General features: G+C 47.3%; 1 protein-coding gene across 2 annotated transcripts in view; it reads left to right on the top strand.

Annotated features, from left to right (window-relative positions):
- LOC142304195 (patatin-like phospholipase domain-containing protein 6) overlaps positions 1-18,707 on the top strand; it is a 104,313-nt gene extending 85,606 nt beyond the window's left edge. For both annotated transcript variants that reach the window (XM_075346341.1, XM_075346342.1), the window contains exons 31-35: positions 2,761-2,913; positions 9,935-10,051; positions 10,133-10,259; positions 16,689-16,750; positions 16,841-18,707. In XM_075346341.1, coding sequence (XP_075202456.1) covers positions 2,761-2,913; positions 9,935-10,051; positions 10,133-10,259; positions 16,689-16,750; positions 16,841-16,900 — 519 coding nt within the window. In that variant the 3' untranslated portion in view covers positions 16,901-18,707. The remainder of the gene's footprint in view (positions 1-2,760; positions 2,914-9,934; positions 10,052-10,132; positions 10,260-16,688; positions 16,751-16,840) is intronic.
- Positions 18,708-19,468: the final 761 nt, after the last annotated feature.

The raw sequence follows: 19,468 nt of genomic DNA, 5'->3' as shown, positions 1-19,468 counted from the left end.
TCCAGTGAAGGTCAAGGCTTTTCCCCCTCCTGGGATCCCCAGGGGTCCTCTCATGGGTACATGTGTGAGAGCTGATTACTATGCGCCTGTGTTCCACACCCCTGTCAGCCTTCTGGATTACCTGTATTGTACTGTCCCCAGCATGGGTGCAGTACTCAGTGGTGCCTGACCAGGTCAGGGGCGCCACACCTGGACTTAGTGGCGGCGATCCGCTGCCATTAACTCCTTATTACCTGGATCGCCACAGCATCATGGCATCTAGAAGAGCTGGGGACACTCCGGTACTGCCGCATAATGCATGCGACAGTCCCGGGGCAGCTGCGGCTGATATTCTCGGCTGTGGGAGGTGGGAGGGAGGCGGGGGACATTAACCCTGCCCCTCGCCCTCTCCAGCCTGAGAATACAGGGCTGCCGCTGTGTGCTTACCTCGGCTGGAAGGTAAAAATACAGCGGAGCCCACGTGTTTTTTTTTCTATATTTCCGTTTGCTTTCTATGTGTATTCTATATGTCTGTGTCTGTGTTCTATGTCTGTGTCTGTGATGTGTGTGTTTACTCTGCACGGCTTCCTCTTCCTGTCATAATGACATCACTTCCCTGCAAACCGCAGGCAGCGATGTACATTACCGCAGGTAAACCACGAAATACCGGAGGGGATAACGCAGGAAAACGCAATGAACCGCACAGAATTTGCTGCCTGCGTTATTCCCTGCGGGATTTCACAATTACATTGCAGTCAATGGAGTGAAATCCCGCAGCGACGTGCGGAAAAGAAGTGATATGCAATTGTTTTTGCTCCTGGAATCCCGCAGCAAAACATGCAGCTGTCAAATTCCGCATAGTGCGCACAGGATTTTTTTTTTCCCATAGGATTTGCTGGTGAATCACTGCACAGATGTTATGAACATTTTCTGCAGTGAAACATGCAGCAAAGCCGCAAAAAATCCGCGGCAAAAACCGGCAAGTGCGCACAGGGCCTTAGACCTGTCTTTTTCCTAGTTTGGTCACTGAGGGCTATGTGCGCACTAGACCGTTTTACCTGCGGATTTACCTGCGGATTTGCCGCGGAAATTTCTTGAGAAAGATTAGAAATCTTTCTGCAGACATTTCCCAGCAAAACCTATGTGTAAAAAAAATATCTGTGCGCACACTGCGGATTTTTCTTAAGAAAATATCTTGAGAAAATTTTCTCGAGAAACTTTCTTGAGAAAATGAGCATGTCCATTATTATCTGCGGAATACCCCCGGAATTTCTATACTTGCATGTGTCAGGAACAACCTGCGGAAAATCCGCGGTAAAATCGCGGCTAATCTGCAGTAAAAACGCATGCGTTTTTACCGCGGATTTGGTGCGTTTTTTTCCCGCAGGTGCGGGAATCTTCAACTCCCAGACTGTCTCTCAAGAAAGTTTCTTGAGAAAAAGGACATTTCTAGTGCGCACATAGCCTTAGGGTTTTTGTAAAGTGTACCTCTCATTTAATATAACAATCATAAACTGCATAAAATGCAGCTATAGTGTTATACAGGACAGTCATAGATTTGTATTGATGTAACTGTTTTAAATAGGACCTAGAACATAAAAAAAAACCAAAATAAAATCCTAACACATCATGGGCTATCTGTAAAGAGTCAAGGGGGTGGTCCCAGTCTCCTCACGAGTCATACCATCCTTACATTAAAATTCATCTCCAGTGGCATCCAACTCATCTGCTAGTACAGATAAAACTGGGACCAGTCCAGTTCGGTTGACTGCACATGCCCCAGATGGTGCGGAAGCTCCTTTGTTATACCAGGGCGGCATGATTATAGATGGGATTAGGACCGCCCCCCTGACTATTCTCAGGTAGGCTACTTTCACACATCAGTTTTCTGCATTCAGGCACAATCCTTTTTTTTCCTGATCCAAAGGATCCGGCAAAAAAATGTAAAACCGTATCCACCGGATCCGGTTTTTAACGGATCCGTTATGCCGGATGCGTACAAAACCGGATCCGGTGGATACGGTTTGCATCCGTTTTTGCATCCGGTTTGTCCTTTTTTTTGAAGGATCAGCTTTTTTAATTAATTTGGTGCATGCGCAGTTTACAAAAACGGATCCGGTAGCCGCATCCATTTTTTACCGCATTGCGCCGGATCCGGCGTCCATAGGCTTTCATTGTAAAATACGCCGTATCGCGCCGGATCCGGCGCGATGCGTTTTTTTTGCCGGACAAAAAAACGTTGCAAGACACGTTGCCTCCGGCCGCCGCTTTGATAAATTTTGCCGCATCCGGAAAAAAACGGATTCAACGCAAAGCCATCAGGTACAATCCGGTTACAATGCAAGTCTATGGGGATAAACCGGATGCGGTACCGGATCCGATTTACCCGTTTTTTTCCGGATTGTACCTGATGGCAAAAACCTGATGTGTGAAAGTAGCCTTACTTTAGGACTCTACTTTCTTTTTATAGTCAAGGCCAATTCAGAGGGGACATCTTTAGATGCTTATAACCATCCTGTATAATGATGGCCATAGCTTGTGGATGGTGCATATGACGACAACGAAGGAACCAATGAATAATAACAGCATATTGGAAACCAAAGACCACCCTTCTGTGCTTAGTTGGTAAGGCTTGTTGGCCAAGCAATTATTTTAATAATGCTTTATCAGCTATTGAAGACCAAACCAGTCTGTCCAGTAGACCATAAGTGGTCACATTTCCTGGACCCAATCTTAGGCTTCTCTGTAGTTTATCATTTTTTAAATCTTTTATATTATTAGATCCCAGACATGGCAGAGCTTCAGTCCCGCTTGTCATATGTCTCTTGTGTGCGGCAGCTGGAGATGGTGAAGCTCAGTGGCTACTGTGAGTATCTGTGCCCCCCGGTACAGCGCTTCTCCACATCAGAATTCCGGCGCTTCCAGGAAGTATCTGTAAGTTGGCCAAAGCTGTGATCTTTATCTTCACTTTTATCCTATATGTTGTGAAAATTGATAAACTAAATCTCTTTAAATGTCAGTCCATATAGTCTTAAAGTGGATCTAATAATGTAAACAGCATAAATTTTTAAATAGATATCTTAGCCCTGATGAGTCTGGTGTACTTACATTGAAAATCCTTTGCAGAATGGCTGTATAATCCTGATATTAACTTGAGCAATTTAAGAGATCAGCTAAAGCTGAATCTGCACTCGTAATATGCTATTAGCCTAGAAAGTTTCAAAAAAGATGATGCAGCCATATTGACATGGATTTTTAAAGTAAGTATACCAACACTATCTGGTCTAAGACATCTATTTTGCAGTTCGTATTGTGAAATTTAGTGAAATGTCTATGTACCATGAAGAGTTATTAATATTGAAGTCCAAGAGTACCCAGAAGTGTACCAGGTGTTTCCAGTACACAAAATAGCAAATTTCAGAAGTGAGACTAAGGGCGGGTTCATATCACCTTTGGTGCTTCTATTTGAAGCCCTGAAAAGTTGAACCACCTAAAAAGGGGTGGATTGGAAGGCAAGATGGAGCACAAAGTGGCTTTTTTGGGGTTCCATCCGAGTTCCATTTTTCAGGGTTTCAGATGCCAGGCCTGATGGGGTCACAAATTCTTAGGTTGACATGTGGGCTAACCTAAGGTGCAGAGGTAAAGCTATCCACCTTACTTTACCTTTAACCCCAGTAACGAGGTGTACACTTTATTGATCCCATATTTATGTTGAGTTCACAAGTAACTGCTCCTGCAGCTGTGTCTTCTACTTTTGGGGCCGCTCATTAGCCTGATGCATATTCACTGTTTTCCCCGCCCACTGGCATCTCTGTGATTGGTTGCAGTCAAACGCGCCCCCACCGTAAGTGTCAGCATGTCTGACTGCTTCCAATCACAGAGGCTATGTGCATCTAGGGTGATATCAGACGACAGAGTCAAGGAGAGCTGTATGTTGATGACAATGTATTGATAGAGGAAAAACATGCCTTAGATCACCTAAGTTGGGCAGTGCCGTTGTGGACCCTGAGTAGCCCATTTCCTGACACACAGCCTTTTTATTCTACCATACATACATAAATAGCTTATATGCATGTTATATGCCAGCATGTGTGACGCCCTGGACTAGTCAGGTAGTCACAAATAGCGCCCCACACAACACCAGTCCCACATTACGTAACCCCAGCCAAACACAAACCCTAGTCACCTCCCTCAGGGTTTGATGGACACACCAGGGGGCGGAGCCAGGCGGTTTGACACGCCCACCGAGGAGCTCATAGGTCCTGAGGCGGGAAGAAAGTATAGAGTGCAGTTTGAGTGTTCGAGTAATGAAGTTCAAGTGCAAAGGCAGACCTGTGCCCAGGTCTGCCGCAGTCTGACAACAGGTGTCTGGGTCGGAGCCCAGCCACCTCTGGCTAGGAGGCATACGGTGGCCTCAGCCTGCAGGAGCCAGAAAGACTGCTCGGTGGAACCGTAAGGGACCGGGACAGGGTAGTGGCCCGCCGGTACCGAACCGGGGAACCGACTGGAAACCGGAGCACAAAGGGGGGTACTCAGACCCTGAAACGAGGTCCAGAAACTACCGGACCAAGTTAATTAACTGATTGAGGTCTGGACTTTAGGTCCTTTCCCAACCAAGTCCCGACTGAAGACAACAGCCCACCGAGGGGGGTAGAAAGCCACCGCACAGGCAGAGAGATCCCACGGGCCAGCGTCTGGGGGCAACGGGCTCTCCCGACGTCCACAAAGCCGGGGAGCGGGCTCCCGTCGCTGAAGCGCGGGCAGCCCATAACTACACAACAAGGTGCAGGAAAGAGGCAGAGACCACCAAACCGGGTGGGGGACCAGACGCAGCCGGCTGCGAGCACCGACCACCATTATCTTGGTTTACCAGAGACTCGTGTGTGTCAATCATCGTGAGTACAACTGTGCCTTCGGGCCGCGCACCACACCAGCCCGTTCTTCCCAACCGGGTCCCGGGGCCATCACCCCTACCCATGGAGGGGTTAACACCTTGCTGCTCAACATCTGCCCCCGGTGCCTAGTAAACAGCAGCGGTGGTGTCCACATTCACCACGTCCCGTGGGTGGCGTCACGAACTTTACCAAAACCACGGCCCTGGCCATAAACCTACGTCCCCTTCAAAGCGCTAGCCCCTTTCAGAGCGAAGTGACCCCGGGACCGGAGGCGCTCGGACCACCCACAAACGAGCCTGGATCCGAGCGGCTCGGCTGCAGCCGAGCACGGGGCGGTACACATGTATGTATGGACCCAAGATTACACAACGTCATTCTAATTATAGCCTGATATGCCACCACATATCTTCTTGTATACTCCCTCATCTGCCCTCAGTATCTCTCATGGTCGTCTCTCTGCTATAAGAGTTTAGTGACAGGTTCTGGGTCTGAGTCTCACTTTACTTTGTGATACTCTGCTATTTAAATGCATTCCCTTTCCTTTGGGCAAGAGAGGGTTAATGTCAGTATTCCCTGCCAGCAAGCAGTCTCATTACCATCTCAGATGTCTCTGGTTTGGGACCACTCCCAGTCCCTTTATATACCCTCTGCTACCAGCAGAGGGTGCTGATTATTCTCAGATCTGATTCATTTGGATGCTTGGCCTGAAGAATGTGAAAGGAGCTGAAGGAGCCTTCTCTTTAAGTTTGTGTGGTGGCTGCAGTCTTGGATCTGACTGCAGCAGATATTTGTTGTTTTTCCTCCCTGTCTGTCTTCCTTCCGTGGTGTGTTGTTTCAGCGCATCAGTGGGACTAGTGATCCTTACCTACCCACTCCCTAGCCAGGGACTATTGTAGGGTCTTTCCAGGGCTTAAGGTTCCTGTTCGGTGACAGGTGAGGTAGCTGTATAGGGACAGGCTTGGAGTGCAGATGTGGCGCCCCTGAGGCTTCAGTCGCCACAGGGTACTGTACCTCCCTTAAGGTATTAGAAACAAAATTCTCAAAAATGAGCTAACCATAATATCACCTGGCTAGCATAGGTATAGCTAGACTGGTGTATGCACTACTCAGAATTACATTTTAAGAACAAGAGAAACAGAGTAATTTGTGCAAAAAATAGACAATTTTATTAGAAAATCACAAACAGACATGAAGTAAAAATATCTTAAAACAACCACAGGAGAGTGGAAGGGGGGAGTTGATGAACAAATAATAGTAAAACCGGTTTCCTAATGGTATCTATATATATAATTGCCTTATTCTGTCTGTCTGTCTGTCTTGCTCCAAAATTGTGTCCTTACCGTGACATGTCCTTACAATGACAAACAGCGGATTGGCCGCTGGGCTCGCCATGGCCCCGCCCCCCCGCACGGATTGGCCGCTCGCCTCGGCTCCTCCCCCCCCGCACGGATTGGCCGCTCGCCTCGCCTCGGGTCCGCCCCCCCCTGCACGGATTGGCCATGTCCTTACGGTGACAAACAGCGGATTTGTCGCTGGGCTCGCCATGGCCCCGCCCCCCGCACGGATTGGCCGCTCGGCTTCATGGATTCGCCATGGCCCCACCCCCCCGCACGGATTGGCCGCTCGGCCTCACGGATTGGCCGCTCGCCCCGGCTCCTCCCCCCCGCACGGATTGGCCGCTCGCCTCGGCTCCGCCCCCCGCACGGATTGGTCACTCTCGCCCAGGCTCCGCCCCCCACACGGAATGGCCTCTCGCCCCGAGGTGAGCGCATCAAGGTCCTGCAGCGGCGGAACACCCGCACACACATAAGTACAGACACACACACACATCAGATCACACTCACTCTTACACACACCTCAGTACCTGCCGGAGGATCACATGGCCGGAAGCATGTGGTATCTCCGGATGTCGTGATTGTGTGAGCGCGTATGTGCGATATCGTCAGTGTGTGTGAGTGTATGCAATTGGATGTGTGTTCTGATGTGTGAGTGTGTGTGTGTGTGAGTGTATGCGATCGGATCTGTGAGTGTCGGCAGAGGAGCACGGCGTGCAGCACAGCTGCTGGGACCGCCCACCGGAGGGCACAGGGAGAAGTGGGGTGTGTGTGTGTGAGTGTATGCGATCAGATGTGTTCGTGTATAATGTCTGATGTGTGACTGTGGAGCACGATGGGGGGTGCGCAGCATGGGGGATGGAGCATGATGGGGGGTGCGCAGCATGGGGGATGGAGCACGATGGGGGGTGCGCAGCATAGGGGATGGAGCACGATGGGGAGTGCGCAGCATGGGGGATGGAGCACGATGGTGGGTACGCAGCATGGGGGATGGAGCACGATGGGGGGTGCGCAGCATGGGGGATGGAGCACGATGGGGAGTGCGCAGCATGGGGGATGGAGCACGATGGGGAGTGCGCAGCATGGGGGATGGAGCATGATGGGGGGTGCGCAGCATGGGGGATGGAGCACGATTGGGAGTGTGCAGCATGGGGGATGGAGCACGATGGGGGGTGCGCAGCATTGGGGGATGGAGCACGTTTGGGAGTGTGCAGCATGGGTGATGGAGCATGTTTGGGAGTGCGCAGCATGGGGGATGGAGCACGATGGGGAGTGCGCAGCATGGGGGATGGAGCACGTTTGGGAGTGCGCAGCATGGGGGATGGAGCATGATGGGGAATGCGCAGCATAGGGGATGGAGCACAATGGGGAGTGCGCAGCATGGGGGATGGAGCACGATGGGGGGTGCGCAGCATGGGGGATGGAGCACGTTTGGGAGTGTGCAGCTTGGGGGATAGAGCACGATGGGGAGTGCGCAGCATGGGGGATGGAGCACGTTTGGGAGTGCGCAGCATGGGGGATGGAGCACGATGGGGAATGCGCAGCATGGGGGATGGAGCACGATGGGGAGTACGCAGCATGGGGGATGGAGCACAATGGGAAGTGGGGATGGAGCACGATGGGGGGTGCGCAGCATGGGGGATGGAGCACGATGGGGGGTGCGCAGCATGGGGGATGGAGCACGATGGGGGGTGCACACCTCCCCCCAAAACACACACACACACACACTGCCACACACGCACTGCACAACACACCACACACACACTGGGAACCACAAATACTGCCCTACACAGACACCCACACACACAGACAACGACGCACACACACAACACCCAACACACAAACACCGCGGCACACACAAATATACGCACATAACGCACAACACACACATTGCACAAAACATACCTCCCCCCAAAACACACACACACACACACCCCACACCCACACAAACCGCGCAACACACATACACAACGATACAGACACACAGCGCTCCACAAATAACGACACACAACGCAACACACAAACAACACCGCTATCACCCCCCGCCACACCCAGACAACACCCAGAACATGTACAGCCCCTACACAAACACTTGGTAACTACAGACAACATAATCTATATATATATATATATATATATATATATATATATATATATATATATATATAACAAAAATCATACATTAACTACACAATACGTAAATTCTAGAATACCCGATCTGTAGAATCGGGCCACCTTCTAGTGTAATATAAATGCAGAACACAAGACCCAATAACTCTCTAAAGAGGAAGAAAAGTACAAATGTAATAAGTACAGGGGAAAAATCCCATGTTACAGATATCGTACTGGGAACAAGTTTTAAAGACACATATGCAGTATATCAACCAAGAAAACCATATTTACCTAAAGTGCAAATAGGGATAATTCCTAAGCCATCAAGGACCTCCAAACAGGATCTCCCTTAACGTGCGGTACTCATCCTGGATCCAGAGGAGGTCGGTACCAGTTTCACCACACACAACACACAACCAATAGGTTGCCCTCCCCAATGGGGACTGGGCTAGGGTTGGGTGTTAAGGTAGTCACTAAACATGGGGTGGCTGCCACCCACTAGTGACAGGGCACCCGGGGGAGGAGCAGCTACCAGGGGAAGTAGGAACCAACACAACAGTTAGAGAGTTCTCCAGCAGAAGAGGAAGGTGCAGACTGGTTGCCGGTGGCTCTGGTGGGATGCAAAAGTTAATACGGTTACTGAGGGGAGAACTTCATTGCTCTCTATGGACCGGCGCAATGCAGGGTGCAGAACCCTAGGGTGGAACATACTTCAAGTTGTAGCACCAACGTCTGCAGGCTAGGGGGATTTTATGTCCCTCTGGCAACCACAGTTCCCGGAGCACAGTGCAACCTAGGGTCCAGAGTCGCGATCTAAGTGAGGCCCCACCACGGACCCGCGGCACCTGCATATGGGACAGAAGTGCACTTTTCAAGAACCGGGGTCCCCAAGTAGCTTCAGGCCATGGGGATCCACCTCTAGAAGCGCAAGGAGGAAGGGCCTATCGACCACCATACCGGTTCTGACCTCCGACGGATCCGGGATCGACTGGAGCCCATCACGGCAGTGACTGGCATCCCCTGGGTAAACCAGGACTGTGAGTAAAGAAACCTTGAACCCGCAGAGACTGTGTCCACCTATCCTTGCTGGCGCCGGCGCCCGCGCTTCGGCGCCCGTGATTGCTACTCCCCTCAGCATCCTCCCCGGGGCCCGCTCCACCTGTGGGGAGCAGAAACATCCTAGCTGCTACAACCCTCCGCCCTGGAGGACAGCGACAGCAGCGGTGGCTATTCCCTGGCTGCATACCGCAGGTGGTGTCACGAGACAAAGCCTCCACCATCATCCCCCCTCTTCTTTATTTTACACCTCGGGGTCACGAAGCCAGGTAGGGCCACCCGCGACATCCCCCTGACCCGACATCACACACAGGCCTGGCGACTAGTAAAGTTAACCCCTTGCCCCATGGGTGCTACATATGGTACAGTGGTAGGTAAGTGTAGGAGGTGTCCATCTTCTCTCTCTCACTAGTGCCAGGGCCTTCCGTTGTTAAAGTGTCCCCGATGTACCCCTTGTTTTGTCGTGGTTGTACCCCTGTTTAGTTGTATATTTGGCCTCACCCTGGACTGTCCCACGTCCGCCTCATGACAGTATCTTATCTATTATGTACAATGCAGGATATTGGATACGACTACGGGAAACTTATATTTACAGAGTGGCATCGAGGAGACGTCATTATGAAAATGCTACAAGATCACAGAGCCCCTGAATTAGATGAGAGGGAGGAGGGTGGTGTAAGTACCTGATAATTAGCTGTGTCCTCTAACTATGGCCGTGTGATGCCTTACTTACATGGTTTCTCTCCCCATTTATAGGCTGGCATGGTTCCAGGTTTCACCGATCTGGCTGAAATTGTGTCTCGCATTGAACCTACCAGCAGCCGGTACACTCACCAAGGGCAGCAAATGTCAGATGAGCGAGAATATGTTATACATTATGCAGGTATCTGTGCGCAAGTTGGGATCATGTATAAAGATATATGAGGCTATGTGCGCACGTGTGCGTAATTCATGCAGTTACGCTGCGCTTTGTAGCGCAGCGTAACTGCATGCGTCCTGCGTCCCCTGCACAGTCTATGAAGATTGTGCAGGGGCCGTGCGCACGTGGCGTCTTAGAGCGCGAGCGCTTCGGCTGCTGCCCGAAGCGCTGCGTTCAAGAAGTGACATGTCACTTCTTCCGTGCGCTTTGCCGACAGCTCCTGCTCTGTCTATGGCAGGATCTGCAGGCAGAGCGCACGTTCTCGCCGGCACCATGCGCTTCAGAACGGAGCTTTTCAGCTGCGCTCTGAAGCGCACCTTTTAGGTGCCGTGCAGAGCGCACACGTGCGCACATAGCCTAAGGAATAAACTGAATTCTCTTATGCCTCCCCCCACTTTGTCATGCAGCTTATGAAACTGAGATTCATGCTGCTGTTTGCAGAGTTTTTGCCAGGAAGACTTTCTTTAGTTCTCCTTGTAGTTGTATGGCTGACATAGACTTTGCAGTATTGAACATTCACTATAGACTTGTTCTGACACTATAGACCAGGGCCTCCAACAGGGTATTACAACCATGACTGGTGTATGAGGGCCGGTGAAGAGGGGGGCCCGGGGTGATTGCTTAGCTTTAGCCCCAGGCCAGTCGGACTCCCCTCTTCACTGAGCCCCAATCACTGTCACAGCAGAGGGGGCTGGATGTGTGTGTGTGTGGGGGGGGGGCAATATACATGGCTATATTGCATGCGAAGGGGCGGTGCATGCAAATTAGCCATGTGCCTGGACTGTAGGCAGGATCAGTGGAGCAGAGCAGGGCTGGCGCGTCATCCTGCAGCCCAGCGTGTATTATGGAGAGGGGCAGTGTAGAGGGTGTAATTCATTTTCTGGAACAACTTCAAGGTTGTTAACATTTTTGGCCATGACATTCTGTGTGTGTGTGTGTATATATATGTGCGTGTGCATGGTAGCGAGACTGTGGTAGGAGAGGGGTAACCTTGAAATGATGAGCCTTTGCCAGAAATTTAAGAATACGTGATGTGATGTCTGAGATGCTGGTGGACCCATCGACATTTTCAAGGCAGACGGTTCAGTCTTTTTCCTGAAACTACTTCTGACCTCTGGGACCCCCAGAGGTCAGACCCCAAGTAAACATACATTCATCGCTTAAACTGATAATTTATGTTGTTTTGAGACAACCCATCCATCTTCTTATTTATTGGACTACCTGCATCTTCCCTTGCTCTAGAGAATCTCCAAGGGGTACACTCATTACGGCTGGGATCGAGACCCAGGCCCTCAGACTGAGCCATAGCATCTTTTTCATTACCTCTGGAAGCCCTATTGTCTTAAGACAAGAGGGAGTAAGGGGCACAATAGTCCGAGCAAAGAGCTCTCTGCTCGCAGTCGCTGCTGAAGGTTCTGTGCCAAAACGTGTATCCCTGCCACATCGAAGTTGGTTCTTACCCCGACCAGAAAGGGTCAGAGGCCCGGCTTGCAGTACATCAACTAGCTCAGTCTCTAGTATTGGAGCCATTTGTCCGTTTCTAGTCCTTAGTTCTTGTATCTGAAGTTCCTGTCGTTAAGAGCACTTCACGCTACCTCACAGTCGTTCTGCTTCTTCAGAACTAACAGGATCACCCACTAACTACAGCCTTAGGTATTTAACGACCTTCATGTTGGAACTCCACTGCACTCTAACCTTATCTGAATCTAAGGCCCCTTTCAGACGTCAGTGATTTCGGTGCGTATGACGTCTGTTTTCATACGTACCGAAGACACGGACATACACAGACCCATTAAAATCAATGGGTCTGCGCACACATCCGTGTTTTTTCATGGATGTGTATCTGTGTGGTGCACACGCGTTCCCGTGTGTTCCGCACGGAGATAAGTCAGTTTTTCTCCGGCAGCACTGATGTCACACGGACCACACACTGATGTGATCTGTGTGATATCAGTGTGACATGTACCAGAGAAAACATGTGTCTTTGAAATAAAAATTAATTTTCTATGCTCACCGGTCTCCAGCGTTGCTGTCTTCGGTTCTGCTGTCACTTGCTTCCAGGCCCGCTCAGTTTGCTCATGAATATTCACTGCACTGCGGACCCGGAAGCAGCAGCGCCGGAGACAGCAGCGCCGGCGACAGGTGAGTAAAAAATTCCTAAAGCAGAGGTGTATCTAGCTCTTCTGGCACCCGGGGCAAAGACTCAGTTTGGCGCCCCCCCCCTATTTTCCATTTGAAGCTGAACTTTATTGAAACTTTATTTTATCAAGTAACTATACATACATTGCTTTATGTAACTTAAGCAATATATATATATATATATATATATATATATATATATATATATATATATATATACACTCTACATGTATATACAGTAATTTAACAAAACAATAACTTATATGAAACTAAACAAGTCAATGGGTATGACTAAAACTGACTTTATACCTGTGAGGTTGTTTTGTGGCATAAAAAATAATATGTTCTACAACAGAATTGTCTAAAATTTAATTTTACGAGCTTTTTGTGCTGCAAAAGATTTTATGATATCATCATAAGAAAGTCTTGAAGTGCTTTGTCAATGCCAGCTTTACCTAATGAGGCCTCAAGTGTTTTCCATGAACAGAAACACATTTTGTGGTGTAATGAATTTTCATGTTCGGGAATTCTGTCGCTTAATTTTTTCCATTGTGTCAAACCTTCCTCCTTTGACAAAAAACTGAGAGTTTTGGTTCTAAATTGGAAAACATTCTGCATGGTATGCAGTATATGGCATTTTTTCACTGGCTATATTCTAGCCAAGACCGGCACACTTTCTGTCCATTTGGCAGCTGTTTATAAAACCAATTTATTGTGAGTTTTCTTCCATCCCTTAAACTATTAGTTACATCAGGTTCATACATTGCTTTTGTCCTCATGCTGGTAACAAAGCACCTTTGTGCATCTGAAAATTTGCCTGGCCATGTTCCTGGGTCATAGCAGTCAATGTCAAAATGAGACTCACCATGAGAAGACGATGAAATAGGATTCAGCTCCTCCTCTAGAGAATGTGTTGTACTGCTACAACATTGCAGGGTGTCTAAGGCTAAGTTCACACATCCTGTGTTTTGCATCAGTCACAATCCGTCGCCTTGGGGAATTACGGTATCCTGCAAAATATTTTGCAGGAATCCTGTATTTCCCCATAGACTTCTATTAGCGACGGATTGCGACTGATGACCCTGCGTTGCATCCGCTGCGTCGCGGTCCGTCGTTTTTGACTGACCGCCGAGCGGGGAGCAACGCAGAATGTAACGTTTTTCGGGCCGTCAAAATTAACGCGCCGCGCAGGAATCCGTCGCCATCCGTCAAGCTTGTAATGCATGTCTATGGTGCTGGATTCCGTCGTAATCCGTCTTACAACGGAATCCAGCGCAGGATTCCGTCATGCTCTACTGAGCATGCCCAGCATGCTTGGCACGCCCACTGGGCTGTCCCAAACACAGACGGATCATGACTGATCCGTCAAAAAACGGACGCACAGCGGATGTAACGGACGCAACTGATCCGTTTTTTCACAGGATTCCTGTGAAAGGAATCCTGTGAAAAACACATCAGTTGCATCAGTTGACATCTTGAAAATGACTGATCCGTTGCTGACGGACCTGACGGATTGAAAACACAGGATGTGTGAACTTAGCCTAAATCTGACAAGTGATCTTCAGTGGGTTCATCTGTAGTGGCATCTGCAATCTTGTTTCATGCTCCACCACCTTCTTGATTTTCATGCTCAGAGTTTCTATTAACACTCAAATTTTCTCTGGTTTCAACTAAAATAAAGCAAACATAAAATAAGAAACAGCTTCAAGTCAAGAGTCAAATTATTATAACTACAAAAAGCCCTCACAAGGTCTGTTAAAAATAGTTAGTTGTATACACATAACTATTATATCTTCCTGTTTTTTATTCAGCCATGATGACATTGATGATGAAAATTGTTGGTCTTGTTTTTCTTTCACCTTTGCTCTTTTTCGGAATTTTGCTCCTGATGGTTTCTTTAACATCACTATTGGTAGCAGAACAATTTTATCCCCTGTCCAGTAAACAAAAGGTGTCAATATATTTATATTATACACATCATATAGTATAATAGAGTATAGTATGTATGTATATAATATATATATAGGATCTCAATGTTCAACTGAGAGAGGCAGTCAAAAAAGGTAGTTGTCACGTGACCATATGTATGAAGTAGCCATATGATGACAAGCAGAGCTGAATCCTGACAGTGAGTATATTGCAAGCTGCTAAGACTGACATGCAACTGTGTTTCATTTTATTATTAAAGTGCTTGTCCAGGTTAGAGATGAAAGTCTGCAGTCACTCTAGGTCAGAGTTTCCCAACTCCAGTCTTCAAGTCCCTCGAACAGTGCACGTTTTGAGAATTTCCTTAGTGTTGCACAAGTGTTGAAATAATTACCTGTGCAGGCGATTAAAGTATCACCTGTGCATCACTAAGGAAATCTTGAAAGCATGAACTGTTGGTGGCTCCTGAGGACTGGAGTTGGGGAACACTGCTTCAGGTGACTGAAGGCTTCTGAATGATCAAAACACATGCACAGCACTACACTCTTGTTGGATTCTCCCTTGCTAGTGGCAAGAGTGATCGGTCATGTGAGCACAAATATGTGATTTCTATACTTCTGGCCACATTCCAACTAGACATGCCTGGTCTTGCTCAATTAATTTTTACTGTGCGAGGCCACACGTCTAGTCGGAATATGACCACATGTATGCAAACTTGAAGAAGATATCGTGAAATCCAAGGCACTGAAACTCTCACACTGTGTCGTCTTATACTGTATTTGCTCATCTGCTCATCACACTCCCCCTTCTCAGCATACAGTCACTTCTTGCTGTTGGCTCATACATCCCCCCCCGCTTCTCATACTGTTTCCATACTCATCCGCCTTGCTCTCCATACTGTCTGTATACCTTCCCCCTTGCTCTCCATACTGTGTCCTCCAATTACCCCCCCTCATACTGTCCACACCCATCTTGCTCCTTGTACTCTGTACTCAAATTTCTCCCTTTCTGCTCCCCATACCTGCCCCATCATCCACTCAGTTTCCTTATACATATCCTACTTCATCTCCCCCTTCCTTGCTTCTCATATTGTATCCTTAAATTCATCCCTCTACTATCCATACTGCACACAAACTGAGCTTGCCCCCATCCCCCACTCACACTGTTTCCTCATGTATATCCTACTTCATCTCCCCCTTCCTTGCTTCTCCTATTGTGTCCTTAACTTAAATCCATCTCCCCATTTTGTGTCCACTCCACACCCATCACTAATCTTCCCCCTTCCCCTAATTACACAAAATCTTCAGCTCCACTGGAGCACTTTGAACCAATGCCGCGCCTTTGCAGGGCCGCCGTGTGACGTCAGCAGCGTGACCAGCTGACCGGATCACGCTGCTCACGTGTCCTGACACGGAAGTGCCGGCGGGCAGGGACAACACCGCGCCTTTACAGGGCCGCCGTGTGACGTCAGCAGCGTGATCAGCTGACCGGATCACGTTGCTCACGTGTCCTGACACGGAAGTGCCGGCGGCCCGGCACTTGCATCACATCCAGGCATACCAATGCATCACAGTCAGCCGGCGCACTGCAGCAGGGTGAGAAACAACTAGCTCCCGGTCCCGGTCGGCGGCATATGCTACCGCCGGGAGAAGCCTCGGACCGCCGCCCGTATCAGTCAGTCTGACTGCGCCCCCCTGACACTTGCGCCCGGGGCACATGCCCTGCCAGCTCCCCCTAAAGACATACTGTATATGCTAAAATCACGGCACATGGATGGCCATAAGTACCTTCAACACAGACTGTTAAAAACATGCATTTTTATCATGGACATGTGAAGGGGGCCTAAGATGGAGTCAGGCCTATTCCCTAGTTTCTGGCTCCTCCCCCTGTGGGCTAGTCCCACAACTTAACTACTCCCTTTCTCTTCAGTCACCTAGCACAGGGCAAATTCTTATCACACTTTTCATTATATATACATTAATATGCTTGTCTATTCTGAGTTAGGAATCTGAACACCTCTTCCCATTGCTATGGCGAGACCAAAGGGTGCTGGGGAAGTAGTCATACCTGATGCCTAAGGGAGCTTAAGGGCCTACCTGCCTCATATCTGGATATTATAAATGGCACTTAGCAGATGGGGAAGTTTGATAAAAAATGTGATCTTTGGGTAACACCTCCAAGATCACTGACTTAGATCAGAAGGGACTAGGTGGATCTTTTCTTTGCTAAGACCACTCCTTCACTTTTGGGTGGTCAAAATTAGTTTAAGCAATGTAAGAAATTTAGTTTGGGTGGAACTTTCTTTAAAATTCATATTTATTTTTGTAGAGGAATGTCTGCTAAGCGGAGACAAACCTGATACCACGTACAGAAGCGAAGCCTGTGAGACAGTAAGCACTTTCCTGTTTATCTACAAATTTGGGGCAGGTTGTTCCTAAATGTTCACCAATTTGACTTTTTTTTTCTCTTTTACTCATCAGGATGAAGAGAAGTCATTAAAGATTAAACCAGGTTTTGGATCAGGTCTTCCTCATCGTTAGTGTGGCCCTCACTCTACTTTAGAGGTTTTTGATTGCAGCCAGGGAGAATAACAATTACACAACTGGATGATATCTAATTCTCTTCGGCGATTGTGAGGGGTGTTTTTTTTATTTATAGGCTTCATGAAAATAGGTGTTCTGTTAAAAAAAATTTAGGCATTTTCTACACAATAGCAAATAGCAAAATTCATAGCATCATAATAAGTAAAAGCTTCTACTGTGTCCACCCAGTTTAGTAACACCCTTCATCAGTTTTTTGTTCTGGTTCTTTCATGAGAACTACTACACGATATATATCTATCTATATATGTATATATATATATATATATATATATATATATATATATATATATATATATATATATATATATATATGTGTATATATATATACTGTATGTTTATTTATATATGTAAAAATCCATTCAGTAGTGGACCACAATGTGGCGGGTTTCACCACCTGAGTGTAACTGCTTCATACAAATCAATCAGGTCAAGAGACCCGCTGGACAGTTCATGCACCCTTACCCCTCTGAATGCACCCTTACTGTGAGATTCACCAGGCCTGAAGACATTAACCCCTTCCTTGCTCGAATTTCATTCAGTACAGGTATATTCTTTTTGTGAAGTTATCAACGTTGTGACCTTGGAGATAAATGGTTTCCAACGTGTTGCAAGAAATGGTTTTGCCATAGCCATGCACAGAGGCCACACCCTCATAACATTGTTTCCATTCCTTCACTCCCCATTTTTCGTGCTAGAGAACAATCAACCTTCATGAATTTTGGGAGGTTGCAATGTGACCCAGAAGATTTGGCGTCGTTTCCGGTAATGCAGGAGGCATCTCATTTTTGTAGGAAAATTGACTTATAGACATGGGCCAGATTTTTGGAAACTTTTATAGGAAAAAATAGAAGATTATCGGCACTCCCCAATACAAAGTTAAAAATTACCTTCTTCTTTATTTAAACATAGTTAAAAACTTGTAGAGCCACAGTTTATGTCAACATTGTCCTGATGCATTTCTGCTGCAAAAAAGCATCCTTATTTATAGGATACTATTTAATATATGAGTGACTTATTTATACAAGTAAGCTACCAATCAATGTGATTAATTAGCTTTAAACAAAAACATGTTTCAAAAGAAGAAAAGAGAATTCAGTACTTAAAGGGAACCTGTCACCAGATTTGTCCCCTATAAGCTGCTGCCACCACCTTTTATTTTACTCACCTAGAGGGCGGTCCGGTCCGATGGATGTCGCTGGTCGCAGGTCCGGTGCCTCCTCTGTGCTGCGATCACCGACCTCCTTCTTCCCAACCCAGTGTAGATGACGCGTCCTGCATCATCCACACAGGCTGGCATTGCGGTCCTGCGCAGGCGCACATTGATCTGCACAAGATGGAGAAGGCGCTGGACCGAGAGCAACAACCCCCATTGGACCAGACCACCCCCTAGTTGAGTATTAAGGCCTCTTTTACGTTATACAGAGCGGCCTGAGCTCTTATATACAATTTCTGGAATGCTGTATATAACAGATCACTGGTGGTGGTCACAGCTTATAAGGGAAAAATCTGGTTACAGGTTCCCTTTAAATAGAGTTAAATATGAATTATACATAACTTGTGCATGATTCATATATGTATTGTATAGATATTTCTGCATTTTTACTATTGACTAAGGACTGTTTATAGAATTAATAATATGTATTTGTATTTATAAACTAAAGAAATATAAATTGTATATGAAGAAATGAAGAAAGGGAAGAGGGTGGGGGGAGGGGAGAAAAAGGAAACTATAGCTCCAGGTTAGTGCTTACAGTGAAAAGAGAAACAATGTTAATAGATGTAATAAAGATCATTTCTATAGTTCATTGCTTCTGTATATTTTATTTTTAGTGGTAAGAGTCCAATATGTTTTTCTTAGAGGGAACCAATCATCAGGATTTTCGTATATAAGCTAAAGCCAGTGCTATACTGGCACTATCAGGCTGATTCTATACATACCTGTAGTGGTCAGCTCAGATGTTTAGGTTTTGAAATCCAAAAAAGTAAACTTTATAAAATTAGCTGCTTGTTGAGTGACAGTTGCACTGGAGCAGATAATATATTCATAGTTATCCCCTCCCCCTTTTAGAATTAGCATAAGCATTATACAAATGATTCACTTTGTCTGTGGAAGGACCTGTGTGAGGTCATACCCATGTGACCCGGTATCCAGCTTTGGTGGCCGAGGCCACGCCCCTTCTGGTCACATGGGTATGACCTCACACAGGTCCTGCCACAGACAAAGTGAATAGTTTGTATAATGCTTATGCTAATTCTAACAGAGGGCGGGGATAACTATGAATATATTATCTGCTCCAGTGCAACTGTCACTCAACAAGCAGCTAATTTTTTAAAGTTTACTTTTTTTGATTTCAAAACCTATACATTGGAGCTGACTACTACAGGTATGTATAGAATCAGCCTGATAGTGCCAGTATAGCACTGGCTTTAGGTTATATAGGAAAAGCCTGGTGATTGGTTCCCTTTTAAAGCAAGGTTTTGAGCCAGTGTCCACCCATTAACTCT

Source organism: Anomaloglossus baeobatrachus, chromosome 4, assembly GCF_048569485.1.
Source record: "Anomaloglossus baeobatrachus isolate aAnoBae1 chromosome 4, aAnoBae1.hap1, whole genome shotgun sequence".
Lineage (NCBI taxonomy): Eukaryota > Metazoa > Chordata > Amphibia > Anura > Aromobatidae > Anomaloglossus > Anomaloglossus baeobatrachus.
Note: the sequence above shows the minus strand (reverse complement) of the source record. Positions and strands in the feature narration are given on the sequence as shown.